Genomic DNA, 13,372 nt, shown 5'->3' on the forward strand with positions numbered 1-13,372 from the left:
TTAGTGCAGCTTTACATTTTTGATGGTGCTTTAAACAACTTGAATAAAAACAGTGAACCCAGCCAAGCTGCTTTACTGACTCAGACCCAACAATGTGTCTTTAATGCTTCATGTTCAGCCAGGTTGGATGCCAGCTTCTCTTGGGTCATAAACCTATAATCTGGTCTCATCATCTCACCCAGTTTACACTCTGATAACCAACCGTGAGACCTTTTATGGGCCTTTCCCAGTTCTGAACAGTGACTGGAAGCTTCATTCAGCTTTCAGGTATAACATGTTTTAAAAGGATATTCTGGCTTTGTTTTAAGTTGCTTTTACAGTTTGTCAAATAAATGAGGAAAAGATTGTGGAATCACTCAATTTTGAGGGAAAATCTATAAAATAACCCTTTAATTTACATTTCTAAAACAAATAGCCTCTCAAGTCTGAATATAGAGATGAGTTCAAAGAAAGTTTAACCACAGAACACCAACATTCAGTGCGTTTTACCCCAAATTAAAAACTAATAAAAGGTACCATCAAATTACTGAGAAGTTAGTGTTAACGAGATTCACGAATAATAGAACCACAATCACCCGACGTTAGTGGTTATATAACCTGCTGATTGACAGGAAACATGAGCCCCAACACTGGAAAGGATTCTAAAACTCCTTCATTCCTGTCGGATGTTCCCAGCCAGCTAAATGTGGAACATTCAGATCAAAGAGTTAGGACAGAAAACTCAAAGAAATGAGCCAAAAGAAGTGAAAAACAGCCGTAAACCATCACTGAGACCTAAAGAGGAGAAAACCAGGTCTCAGACGCGAGCAGCAAACAGTCCAGATCTGAAGCCGGCTTCAGATTTAAGGTGGAAGCTGAAATAAATGTTCATGAAAAGGCTCCTGGAGAAGAAGGTCGTCGGTATTCAGTTTACTTTCTTCCAAACCAAAAAGGATAAACCTCAGCTCAGTTCTAACGGCTCAGAGAAGTCAAGAAATGGATATTTCAACCTTAAATAGAAATCAACTCATACACATGATGAATTATTACATTTTAACACTAAACTTTACACTTTTTCTTCCAACGAATTTCAATCTAAAAATCACCAGTCGAGCCAGATTTCATGTTAAAAGCGGACACTTTTATTTAAAAACAGCTAGAAAAAGAAAACGAAGACAAAAGAAGATAAAAAGTTTTTTGTAAAACCTGGAGGCTCAGAAACGCTCACAGGCGGCAGCGGTTGGAAAAGTTGGGCGACTCGGGGACCGTGAGAGGAACGTCGCTCTTCTTCACTGCGACAGGTTTGTAGTGTCTGACCGGCTGAGCTTTGTGCACCTGAGGAGGAGAAGAAGAAGAGCGGTCAGAAACGAGTCAGAATCTGTGATCACATCATCTCAGAACCTCAGAAGCCGCCTCCACCTGTTCCTGCCGCAGCCTGGCGATCTCCTCCCGCTCCCGCTGCTCCTCCTCCTGTCTCTGCGCCTCCTCCATGCGCGCCCTCAGCGCCTCCTTCTCGCCGTGCCGCCGCTCCACCTCCGCCCACTCGCGGGCCCGGCGCTCCGTGGCCAGCTCGAAGGCGTCCACCACTGCAGAAGAAGGAATGTCTGGGTGGATGATGGTGAAGACAAGAACACAGTGAGTCGCAGCACATCTGCAGCTTTCAGACTGTGGGAACATCTGGAGGAAGAACCCGAATAACGGAGGGCTGCGGCTTCAGGCCGTCTGATCTGAAAGCAGCTGCAGACGCTTTTAAACAAACTTTCATTCGCTTCTGACGGCGCTTTTGACAGCAAAAGCCCACTTGTTGTGTTTTTTTTCCCCAACTGGGAAAACTGCAGCGGATGATTGTGTTTCAGACGCATGTTTGTTGTGTTGTCGCTTTTAATTGCGACTGTTTTCCAACAAATGCGACACACCAACTCGCACACGTTCAGCGGTTCACCACCGGCATTCGGTTTAAATCCCAAACGCTCCCACACTCACACAGGGTTCACTCATCGTTACTCTTATGGACCCGAGAGGGAGAGGAGGAAAAACTAACAAGCATGCAAATGGCATTTATCACGGCCAGAAAAATTATCGAGTTAATTTTGAATTATCATGCGATTAATTGATTTATTGAACATTGTGACAGGCCTACTGACATCTTAAACTAAACTGCCGTCGGTCAGAGGTCGTGTTTCTGCCAGATTCTGTGAAACGACCCGAAACTGAAAACCAGAACCGCCGATTCTCAGAAAACTGGTCCAAACTGGCTCGTATGTGGACCTGGAAGCTGTGAGCGGCCTCGGTGAGACGCTGAGTTTAATCATTTGATTGGTTAGCCTGTCCTCTGGTTTAATAAACACGTCAGATTAAACAGAAAGCTCGGCGGCTCTTCTTACCCACTGCGCTGCGGCCCTCCTTCCGCGGCCTGAAAGGCACTTTATGAGTGACCGTGTTGGGTCTGGCTTTGAACACGGCCGCCTCCTCCTGGAGCTTCTGCTCCTCCTTCACCTGCAGAACAGAAGCCAGACGATGTAAAATACTGTAAAGATAAAAGCAGGCGGTGCAGGCGGCGGGTCGTACCATCTGCTCCCAGCGGCTGCTCTTCACCGCCCCCCGCTCATCCAGCAGCAGCCTGAAGGGCTCCGGCTTGGTGGGCTCCAGCTTCTTCTTCTCGGGAAGGACCACCGTGTCGAAGTGCGGCAGCAGCTGGGCCTTGAACTGCGGGACCTGGAGAAGACAAAGAGAGATTCAGCCTTGGCTCTGAGGACGCAGACTCCTGCTTCTGGGACAGAGACTCCACCTCTTCGTTCCGCAGCTCCTCCAGCTTCTTCTCCTTCAGCGCCCGCCTCTCCTGCTCCCGCTGATCGAAGGAGAACGGGCAGACCTCCACCTGCTGCTTCTCTGGGAGCCGGGGCACGAACGGGAGGCCGAAGTGCGGCACCGGGGGGACCTTCAGCGGCGAGGGCGGCTTCGCCTGAACAGAACAAAAAGGTTAGAGGAGACGGACCAAGTTGTTAAAACAGTGGGATGAAAAGTGGTTGCTGCACATCCACAGTCTTTAGCCAACTCTGCTGAAACATTAGCCTCAGATAAGAGGCTGTGTTCTAAACCGCATACTTCTCCTACTACTCATACTAACTTTAACTTTTTTTAAGTTCCCGGATGCATACTAGATTCTCCTAAATGTTGGGTATGCATCATGAGGTCACTACTCATACTCAAACTACCCAAGATGCAACGTAACGCGACGTCGCCGATCGTCATTTCCTGTCAAAACGGCAGTTTAAAGCTAGCTACAACGAGGGTAGGTTCACTTCCTGTTGTCAAAACAAAAGCACCAATTGTATGGTAATGGCTTTCCCTATGATAAAAGGCAACGGGTATTTTATTTTGGTGAAAATAACCGGAAGTGCGTTGCTCACTGCGGCTAGCTTTAGTAGCACTGAATTCGTGGGAACAAAATTGTAAACAGCCGGTATTTTGTCAGGTTTTCAACACGTTGGGGATCTAAACGACTACTTTCTCGCCTGAAAATGTTTCAAATGTTGCTAAAGTTTACAGAGTTTAGAGCTTAAGAGAAATCAGCTTCAGGCCGGCTGATTTCGGCTCGGGCAGGAGCGAAATGCATTGTGGGTAAACGCTCTGCATACTGCATTATGCGGTTTCGAACACACCTTCTGCGTGTCTGTAATTACTGACAGAGGACAGCAAAGCGTTTCTTACTTCCTCGACCTTGCGGTCCAAACGGATCCTCTTCTTCAGCGCGAACGCCGGGGACTCCGGCACTGTCGGATAGGGAACTTTCTTTTCTGGCAGTCCCTGTAAAGAGGAAGATTTCCACTTTACCACCAAACGGGAGAGACCTGCAGAAGCTTCGTGTTCTCTGAATAAAACCAGTTTCAGGCGACTGGGACACTCACCGAAACCCCCTCCAGGACCTTCTTGGGCAGGGGCTTGGCTCTAAAGCCGTGGGGCTTCTCCTCACCCTCTTGGGGCTTCTTTGTGGCCTGTCTCTCCTGGAGCCTTTTCTCGATCTCCAACTCGAAGCCTTCGGGTACGGTGGGCTCCTTCACCGCCGGCTTCTTCAGCGCCTCGGCACCCTCTAGCATCTTCTTGTTGAGCTCCAGGGGCTTTATTTTAAACCTGTGATTTTAAACACCGGTTAGTTTATGGCCCCCCCAGAATCTCAACACATTTATAAAAGTTAAGGTTCATACTTCTGGAGCTGTTCCAGCTCCTCAGCTTCCACTTCTGCGCTGCTCTTGGTCGCCTGAGGTCGGCCTCTCTGGCGCGTCATCAGCTGAGGGGAGTGGGGCTGCGTGAGCTTCGGGTGGTTCCTCTTCACCGGAGACGGACCTGAGACGACAGCAGCAGAAACTCAACATCTAACGTGAGGAAACATGGAGCAGTAAGTTTCCTAAATTTGTCCCCCCCTCCATGGATAGATGAATGTTTGTTTTTTAGGTTCCATATGTTTTAAACATTTCCTTTTATTTATTGAAGTTCTTGAATTTACTTAGCCTGGCTGATGCGTCCACAATCTCGATGAGATGGTGGTCTGGGAACCAGGTGTGCATTTTCTCGTATTTGAGGCGTGGTTTACGAATGCCTAGAGCCGTTTATTGGGCGCTACGAATGTCTATCAAACGGCGTCTGGTTCTTCCCATGCTGCTTTGCGCGCGATTCATACCCAATTCTATCACTTATACCAGATGACGTATGTAGAGCGACAGAAATTTGATGAAGAAGAAGAAAAAAAAAAAGTAAAATAAAAGTAAACTTGGGTTCTAAGCTACTTAAAACACTTTCTAAGGCTGCATCGAACGGTAACGTTGTGTCCGCTGCCATGTTGGATTAACACTCCACAAGCTTCGGTGTCAACATCGTCTTGCTACCCCCCCGTTCTGTGATTGGTTCCCTAACTCAGGCAAAAATAAGGGCGGTGGTTTCCAGGCTGCCTTTGCAGTGAGAATGAAATCGCACGCAAAGCAGCATGGGAATTCCCAGGCTAGAATTTACCTGGATTATTTTAAATTTAAGCTATTTTTTTTTAATTAATTTTATCAACTGGATGAACTCTAATTTGCTTAAAGATGATTATTTAGTATTTTTGTCGGTAAACGGTAAACTGTGGCTTAACTGAACATTAAAACAAAAGGACAGCTTTTGTATTGAAGGCTCGAGTTCTTTGGGATAAAATGGACAATAAAACAACTCTTTAAGGTGGACGAGCTGTTAAACACGTGCAGTTTCTGCAGTTAAAAACCAGTAAATCGCATCAAAAATTCTCTTTCTGTTGCAGTTCAGCCTTCGTGTCCCTCGCACCTCTTTCTTGAGTTCTGCGGCTGTGGTAGCGGGTCGGCGTTCGCTTCTGGAACTGCTCGACCTGCTGAGCCATGGAGACGTACGCGGCCGGCTCCTCCCCCTTCCTCTTCATGCCTTTAGACAGATTGAAGGGCTTTGGCACCGTGGCTCCTCGCCTCATCTTCGTCTTTAAGAGGAAGAGACAAAGACAACAGTTTAAATATTTATCTTTAGCTCTTTATCAGCTTTCTGCACGCCTCTGATCTGCTTACTGCTGCTGAGGGCTGACGGAGCTGATGGATGAAGTCCACCTCCTTCTGCGAAGAGTCGGACGTAGCGGACGCCTTAACACGAGAGTCTGTGTTGAAGTGGAATTCTTCCGGCACAGTTGTGGAGATGAGCATCTTCTTTGGTGGGGGATCTGAAATAAAACGGTGAGTTAGACTCGAAGCCGTCAGATGTGGCATCTTTACTTAAAGGGACAGTTCGCCTCTTGACATGAAGCTGTATGACATCCCATATCAGCAACATCATTTATGAACATCTTCTTACCCCCTGCTGCGTCCTGTGAGCAGAGTTCCAGCCTCGTTTTGGTGTTGATGAAGGTAGTCCGGCTAGTTGGCTGGGGTTTAAAAAATAAAGCGTGTTGCTTCTCAAAACAATATGCGTTCAACAGAGTAATACATTTGCATCACAAAATGGTTCTCCAGGAAAAAGTCAGACCTCACAATCTCTTGGCCCTATTTTCTCTCCCTTCGTATCACTGCCTGCTGTGCAGACCGAAGCGCAGACCGAGCAGCAAACACCGTAACAGGCGCGGCTGTCAGCAGCAGGCGGTGATACGAAGGGAGAGAAAATAGGGCCAAGAGATTGTGGGGTCTGACTTTTTCCTGGAGAACCATTTTGTGATGCAAATGTATTACTCTGTTGAACGCATATTGTTTTGAGAAGCAACACGCTTTATTTTTTAAACCCCAGCCAACTAGCCGGACTACCTTCATCAACACCAAAACGAGGCTGGAACTCTGCTCACAGGACGCAGCAGGGGTAAGAAGATGTTCATAAATGATGTTGCTGATATGGGATGTTACACAGCTTCATGTCAAAAGAGGCGAACTGTCCCTTTAAAGTGTGACATGAACTCACTGCCAGCCAGCGCCGCCTTGTAGCTGGCCTCGTTCTGCCTGCGGTGCAGCGCCACCTCTCGCTGGAGGCTCCGGATTCGCTCCATCTCCAGGTCCTCAGAGCTGAGTGGCCTGTGGGGACAGAATCATCACCGTTAGCATTTACTTCTACGGGCTTTGGAGGAGGTCCAAACAGCCACACGGGAAGTTCCTTTCAAACTAAACCACCTCGCCTCCACAGCAGAACAATCCTGGCATCACTTAAGTCTTAAATTTCTTTTGGACAATTACAGGAACTTGCATATCACACAGGAGCAGAATTAGTCATCATTCTCAGTGTTCCTTATTGTGTTAAAAGCCTTTCAGGCTGTTTTTTGGTGACATCATCTCCAGCTGGATCTTAATGAAAATAAACTCTTTGGACCAAATTCTGGAGCGAGAGCCACTCCAGGGCAGGTTCTACTTTAGATCAGTTGCAGATCGGTTTGATTTTCCACAGAACTGTGCCGTTACATCACTTTAAACATCCCTTCAGCAGATGTTTGAACCCCTCTCCATTTCTTCTGAATTTCTGCAGAAAACCACAGCGCAGAGAGACGTTCATCTGCACAGATGGTCGGTGTTTGTCTCATTTTCACTGCAAACAAAAGTCCTAAAAATATCTTGCTATGCCCCATTTTTACAACTCTGCACCACTTTCAGAGGTCTTAAGATGTGACATGCTTAGGTCAAACTACCAGCTGCCCTTCTGACCCTTTTTAACACTTCCTGAAAACGCGCTTTCAGAGGTGCGTAGTAACGAGTTACTTTTACTTGAGTAAGTTTTTGAATAAATTATCCTTCTAGGAGTAGTTTTAAATCTCTATACTTTTTACTTTTACCTGAGTAGATGTGTGCAGCAGAAACTGTCCTCTTACTCCGCTACATTAGGCTACAATGAGCTGGTTACTTTTCTTCTTACCTCTTTGGTATTCTACGCCTCATTATTTTTATCCCCCCGCGTACGCCTCATTTTAATGTTTTATTCTGACAGAGAGAGAGACTTCAGCCAAAGGCTCTACCACCTGACTGTGTTCCACCAATCAGACGCAGCCGTGCGGTCTGGTCACGTGACCGTACTCAATCTCAGCGGCGGGACGGGTTAGCTTTAGCATTAGCAGTCGTAGCAAACAAACAAAGTAACAGATGAAAAATGTCAGAACCAACGGTGGGAAATGAAGACGCAGACGAGGCCTCATACTGAAAGCATGTTTACCTTACAAAGAGTGAGAAACAGCAGCTACATTATGTGTCTTCTGTGTCCACCAAAACAAACGCACATTTCAGCAGAAACTCAACATCTAACTTGAGGAAACATGTAGCGCTAAGTTTCCTAAACTCGTTTTTCCCCCATGGATAGGTGAATGTTTGTTTTTTAGGTTACATATGGGTTACATATGTTTTACACATTTCCTAAATCTCTTTTATTTTTTATTGAAGTTCTTGAATTTACCTGGATTATTTTTAATTTAAGCTATTTTGTAATTAATTCATTTTATCAATGGGATGAACTCTAATTCCCCTAAAGATGATTATTTAGTATTTTTGTCTGGCTGATTGAATGCTTGTGTTAACAAATAAATCAGACGTTACTCAACATTTACTCAGTACTTGAGTAGTTTTTTCACAGAGCACTTTTTTTACTCTTACTCTAGTAATTATTTGGATGACTACTTTTTACTTTTACTTTAGTCATATTATTCTGAAGTAACGGTACTTTTACTTGAGTACAGTTTTTGGCTGCTCTACCCACCTCTGAAGGTGACCTGGTGAGGTCATCAGCTACTACTTTTAAAAGGTGAAAATACCAGGGTTGTGTTTTTGGGGAGTTTTACACCTGCTGGTGAATTCAGACGCCCTGATAGATGCTCCCAGGAACAGGAAGAAGGGAGTAAACAACAACTGAATCCTTCTTTATGCAGCACAGCATTCACCTAACTGGAGATTTTCAAACAGAGAGCGATAAACAACAAGAACACTGAGCTCATGTTTTTTCTCCTCTTTGGAATCAGCTCAAAAACACCAAAAAAAGCCATTTAAAGTGATATCGTTTCATCTTCTTTCCAATAGAAGAACTAAATCCTTCCAATTGTTCAACAAACTTCTTCCATCCGGGCTACACCCTGGACGGGTCCCTGGCACAGACAACCATTCACACTCACTCTTTGGGACAATTTAGAGACGCCAAATAACCCAACATGCACGTTTTTGGACAGTGAGAGGAACATGCAGCCCAGCTGGGACTCGAACCAGGAACCCTCTGGCTGCCTTCTTTCGGTTTTGTGATCACTCACTCTGTACTTGTGGAGGTGGACGCTGGTTCATGGGCCTTTGGTTCCGCCCTGGAGATCAGTCGCTCACTCTTGCGGAAGCCGCTCCTACATCAAAAAGCTACAGTTAAGAAACTAAGAAGAATAAAACCCGACTCAAAGTGGACGAAGCAGCAAAGTAAACGAGCTTAAAGGAGGGAAGAGCACAACAGAACAGGAAGAACTCACGCTTTGATCTTCTTTGGCGGTGGTGTGGCTGTACAGCTGATCATTTCCTTGCGTTTTGCAACTCTGTAATCAATAAAAATGATGTTCAGAGACAATAGAGTTTAGATATTTGATTCCAACTATAATACAGGTTCCCTACACTAATAGATGGATAGATAGATAGATAAGTACTTTATTCATCCCAATTTGGGAAAGTATTGTGTTGCAGCAGTGTACAGTATAAAAGATATGTAAACAATTAAAGTAAAAAACAAGCAAATAGAATCAAAATGGAGAATAAACATCAGCTATAAACAAATCTACAGTATAGAATAAACATCAAAGAAACATTAGCTATATTTCTTGGATTTCTGGTAAAAATTAATCCAAACCAGACTGATAACGGCGAGCCACAGACGGCACAAAAACACCCGGTTTACACTCGATGATTCTTATGTAAATTGTTCTTTATGTGTAAATCTGTGCAGTTCTGGAATTGGTATTTAAAAATTATGCATTCAGAAACATTAAATTAAATATTTAACACCCTTTTTGAGAAAAAGCTGCACTTTAGACCATGACTGTACCTGCGTGGCTGTACAGAGTTGTTGGCGGTCTTTCTCCGGGGTCGGTTGGCGCCTTGAGTGTCGGTCCCCCAGGATGTGACGATGTTTGGCGCCGGAGACTCGGACTGGCTCTGAACTGGAATATCTATCAGTCCAGATGGGTATTCAGTAACAAAGTGATCAGGACACATGATCATCTCCAAAAGATTCAGTTATGATAAACACAAACTGACCAGGGGCCACGTTCTTCTCAGGGAACACTTCGGCCCCCAACGGATCACCTTCCATGGACACCTGGCTGGGTCTCAAAGGTGTCCTCAGGTCTGTTCCCCCGACCTCTTCTGCTCATTAAAGGGAAGAATTACAATCAATCATGAGATAAAAGTGATGTTAAAACAGCCAGATTACAAGATGCTTTAAGAAATTAGAACTTTTTTTTTATTAAATCAGAGATGCCTCATGTGCTGTGATCTTCTAATTTACACCATCAGCCGTTCCTGCCACTGAGGTCATCACATTCTTTCTGTTTGGCAAAAACTAACAATATCTGACTGAGCACGACTACATTTCCATAAGTTACCGACCGATGCACCGCCTCTATTCACATTCATGCATGTTATAAACCAGGCACGTCACCCGACACTTTACCGGGGCCCCTGTAAACATGCGTTGTGCCCCTGTCAAACATCCCAAACACATCCTTCAGACTACTACGACTGATATGTGCCAAGGAAGAATAACAAATAGGGCTGAGTATCGTGGCCAATTTCCTAAATCGATTCGATTCATAAGGTCCTGAATCGATTAATCATGATTCAATTCAATCTGCTCTTAAATAATGAAAATGGCTCAACTGTTTTACAAAATACGAATGTATTTTATTCGATCTATTATTTTCACCATAAACAACAAGTTTTAAGTGCAAACTTGTGAATTGGACAGTTTACTGAAGTTAACTTTAGCTGTGAACACAACTGTCTCAAAAGTGCCGTTTTAAAATTCTAAAGGAATTGCAAGTGAAAGTGTAACTTGAACTACAACATTCCATCACTGCAAATTGTATTAAGGCATTGTTTCTTAATGTGCAAAAATGATAATGGCAACAAAACTAAAAGTAAACTTAAACAATCTAAAGTCAACTCCTGTTATTGTGACTTTCTCACTTGGTAATTGTGAGATTCTTGTGCAGGAAAAGAAGCTCATTGACATGATCTGGGGTTAGGCAGCTCCTTTTTGCAGTGACAATGTCGTCTGCTGAGCACTTGAATGACAAGCGGACGTAAACGCGCCACTGTTGCATCACGCACGAGACCACTGGGGTTAACTTCATAGGAAGAAAAAAAAAAAAAAACCAATCTCATGCCCTACAAATCGCTTTTGCAAAATTTTAAATTAAATTTATTTTTTTTACCCAGCCCTAATAACAAAGGCACGAGTTTCCCTCTTTCAACCACGTAACCTCCTTCAGCCGATGCTGCAGAGGCTTCCAAAGAGTGAAGTGAAGAGGTTGTATTCGCAGGCGTTGGGACCGTGTGACGCGGTAAGATCCTGCGGCCTGCTCGTCATATTTATCAGCGGACAGTAGCCCAACACATTGTAACAATGGAAGCGTAGCAGGCCGTATGAACCACTACACACTGATGGACATCAGGAAAGAGTCAGAAGCAACAAGGAGAACTGAGCATGAAGTGGAGGGAGGTGAGGGATTTGTTTTCTACCTATAGGCCACTGTTATTTCTTACACCATATAAACAGCGTCTGGTTCCATGGCAGATGAAAAATGTGAGACAATATCCTATTCTGCCTATTTACTAAACTATCTCAGGCATTATAAATGGGTAAAATGTGGGTAGGCTAGTTTAAACAGCAACCCAATCAGGGGAATAACTTATCAGACCATATCAGGTGCTCTTAATTTAAGGTTTTAACTTTATTTTGCAATATTCCCTCTCGTAGAAGTATTTATTGACTGTGCTGCAGTAAGATTGAAACATGTTCAGTTCCTGGACTGAAATATTGTTCATTATTTAGACACTAAACACTGAGCAGACTGGGTTTTTAGTAATATTGCTTCTTGTAAAAAGCTGCCTTGATTATGTTTGATGAGCAACAGAAGGAGGAATTGAAAAGCTAAATGGCTGAACTCAAAAGTATTTTTATCTGCTTAGATAGCCAATAGCTCTGTTAAACCTGTTGAAGTTCACGCACATTTGAATAAATGTTCTTATACTTCCAGTACAGGCTCATTTTCTGTATATGTATATATACATATACAGAAAATGAACCTGTACTGGAAGTATAAGAACATTTATTCAAATGTGCATATATATATATATATATATATATATATAGGCCCCCATTCAGCTGTATGCCCAGCAACATCCCTGTTGTAAACTACATTTTTTTTAACTGAGTGGATGCGTTTAGAGGTTTAAAGTTACAAATCCAAAGAAGCCACAGAACAGTTTATAATCAAGAGTCAAAAATCTGATGATGTGCACAACAAGAAACTTCTTTTGTCCCAATTATCAAACTTAACAATCAGGAAACTTGGATAAAATGCTTTCACAACATGGCCTGTAAACAGTAAAATTGCCTCTTCTCTGGAGGACACATCCTGTGAAACAGACAACATCCAGCAGGGCCGCGTTGTTTTTAAATGAGATGGGGCAGGCACTAACAACTCACTTCCTGTGTGGAAGAAACATTTCTCCTTCAAATGAAAGCAACCCGCTGAACACAAGACATTTTACACTGAAAGTCCACTTTTCACAGGGAGTGGCTGGAAGCAAAGCAGCAAACAGAGGCTTATAATGTTTAAAAACATTCAGCCACTGAAGGCCAAAGACATAACAGCTGGATTTAAGACACTTACCAAACCACTTGTCGTCGATTTCGGTCGACTTCAAGTCCACAACATGGCTCGGAGCGTCGAACTCGTATGTTTCAGAGTCGCTTTCGGCCATCATCACAGGCTGTTTGTTTGTTTGTTTGTCAACTGATCTAAAACCCAAATTAAATACAGATATTCCATTAAAGCATGGGTGTCGCACCCGTGGGGGATGGGGGTGTTTGGACACCCCCACTTTTACAGCAAGATGATTTCATCCCCCCCCACACGGTAAACCCGTTTGCCCCATGGATGTATTATATTAACGGTTTGCCGACCCTCGTAGTGCACCAACATACAATGTGTTTTAAAGACCCTGTACCCTCTTTAGAATAATTCCATCCAGATTTGAGCAGTCTAACTATTGTAGTTTCCATACAGAACCTAGTTTAGGGCGATCAAAATACAAAAAAATGCAGTAAAATGGCCCTGTTCTGCATTTTCACAAATCAGAAAAAGGTTTCACAAATCCCAAACAAGGTTTTAATTAATCTAAAGCTTCTTTAGAATAATTGTATCCAGATTTGAGCAGTGTAACTATTGTAGTTTCCATACAGAACCTAGCAACAAAGCTAACGCTAAGCTACAAATACGTGCAAATGTGTTGATGATGGAAAACTGACTACCCGGTTGCAAAAAAATGTTTATAAAATACGTGGAAAAGGCTAATAACAGATGCATACTACTGCAAAGATAAACTTTAAGGTTGTTAATGTGACATTAATAATAAAGTTATGGAAAGAAACAACTGTCGGGCTAACGTAAGTCATCCATTAGGCACTATAAAATAAACCAAACCGTGAACCCAAAGCTAATAAAAAAAACAATTAACGGCAGCACAGTCCGTGTTGCTATCTTCATACGTAATCAGGATTAAGGTAGAAGATATATTTAGCTATATACAGCACAAATAAAACTGTCTGAAAAAGCTCACCGCTCTCGTCCGTTCCCACAGCGACTCAGAACTAAAACTGCAGCCGTTGCACGAAGTCCGACGTTACCGTT

At 43.6% G+C, this 13,372-nt stretch overlaps 1 protein-coding gene across 2 annotated transcripts; it reads right to left on the reverse strand.

Moving 5' to 3' along the window:
* Positions 1–1,167: 1,167 nt before the first annotated feature.
* Positions 1,168–13,334, reverse strand: tpx2 (TPX2 microtubule nucleation factor). Of its 2 annotated transcripts, none has more exons than XM_075475545.1 (17): positions 13,302–13,334; positions 12,353–12,480; positions 9,711–9,818; positions 9,499–9,622; positions 8,933–8,995; positions 8,729–8,812; positions 6,418–6,527; positions 5,544–5,692; positions 5,293–5,458; positions 4,185–4,323; positions 3,888–4,110; positions 3,691–3,786; positions 2,768–2,941; positions 2,548–2,694; positions 2,364–2,475; positions 1,399–1,565; positions 1,168–1,314 (listed from the first exon to the last, which is right to left on the reverse strand). In XM_075475545.1, the coding sequence occupies exons 2-17, from the start codon at positions 12,444–12,446 to the stop codon at positions 1,204–1,206; spliced, it is 2,067 nt and encodes a 688-aa protein (XP_075331660.1). In that variant the 5' UTR covers positions 12,447–12,480; positions 13,302–13,334; the 3' UTR covers positions 1,168–1,203. The 2 variants fall into 2 exon arrangements, with proteins under 2 accessions (XP_075331660.1, XP_075331659.1); XM_075475544.1 differs by having other exon boundaries at positions 1,399–1,583.
* Between the last annotated feature and the right edge of the window lie 38 nt (positions 13,335–13,372).

Source organism: Odontesthes bonariensis, chromosome 10 (genome assembly GCF_027942865.1).
Source record: "Odontesthes bonariensis isolate fOdoBon6 chromosome 10, fOdoBon6.hap1, whole genome shotgun sequence".
Taxonomy (NCBI): Eukaryota; Metazoa; Chordata; class Actinopteri; order Atheriniformes; family Atherinopsidae; genus Odontesthes; species Odontesthes bonariensis.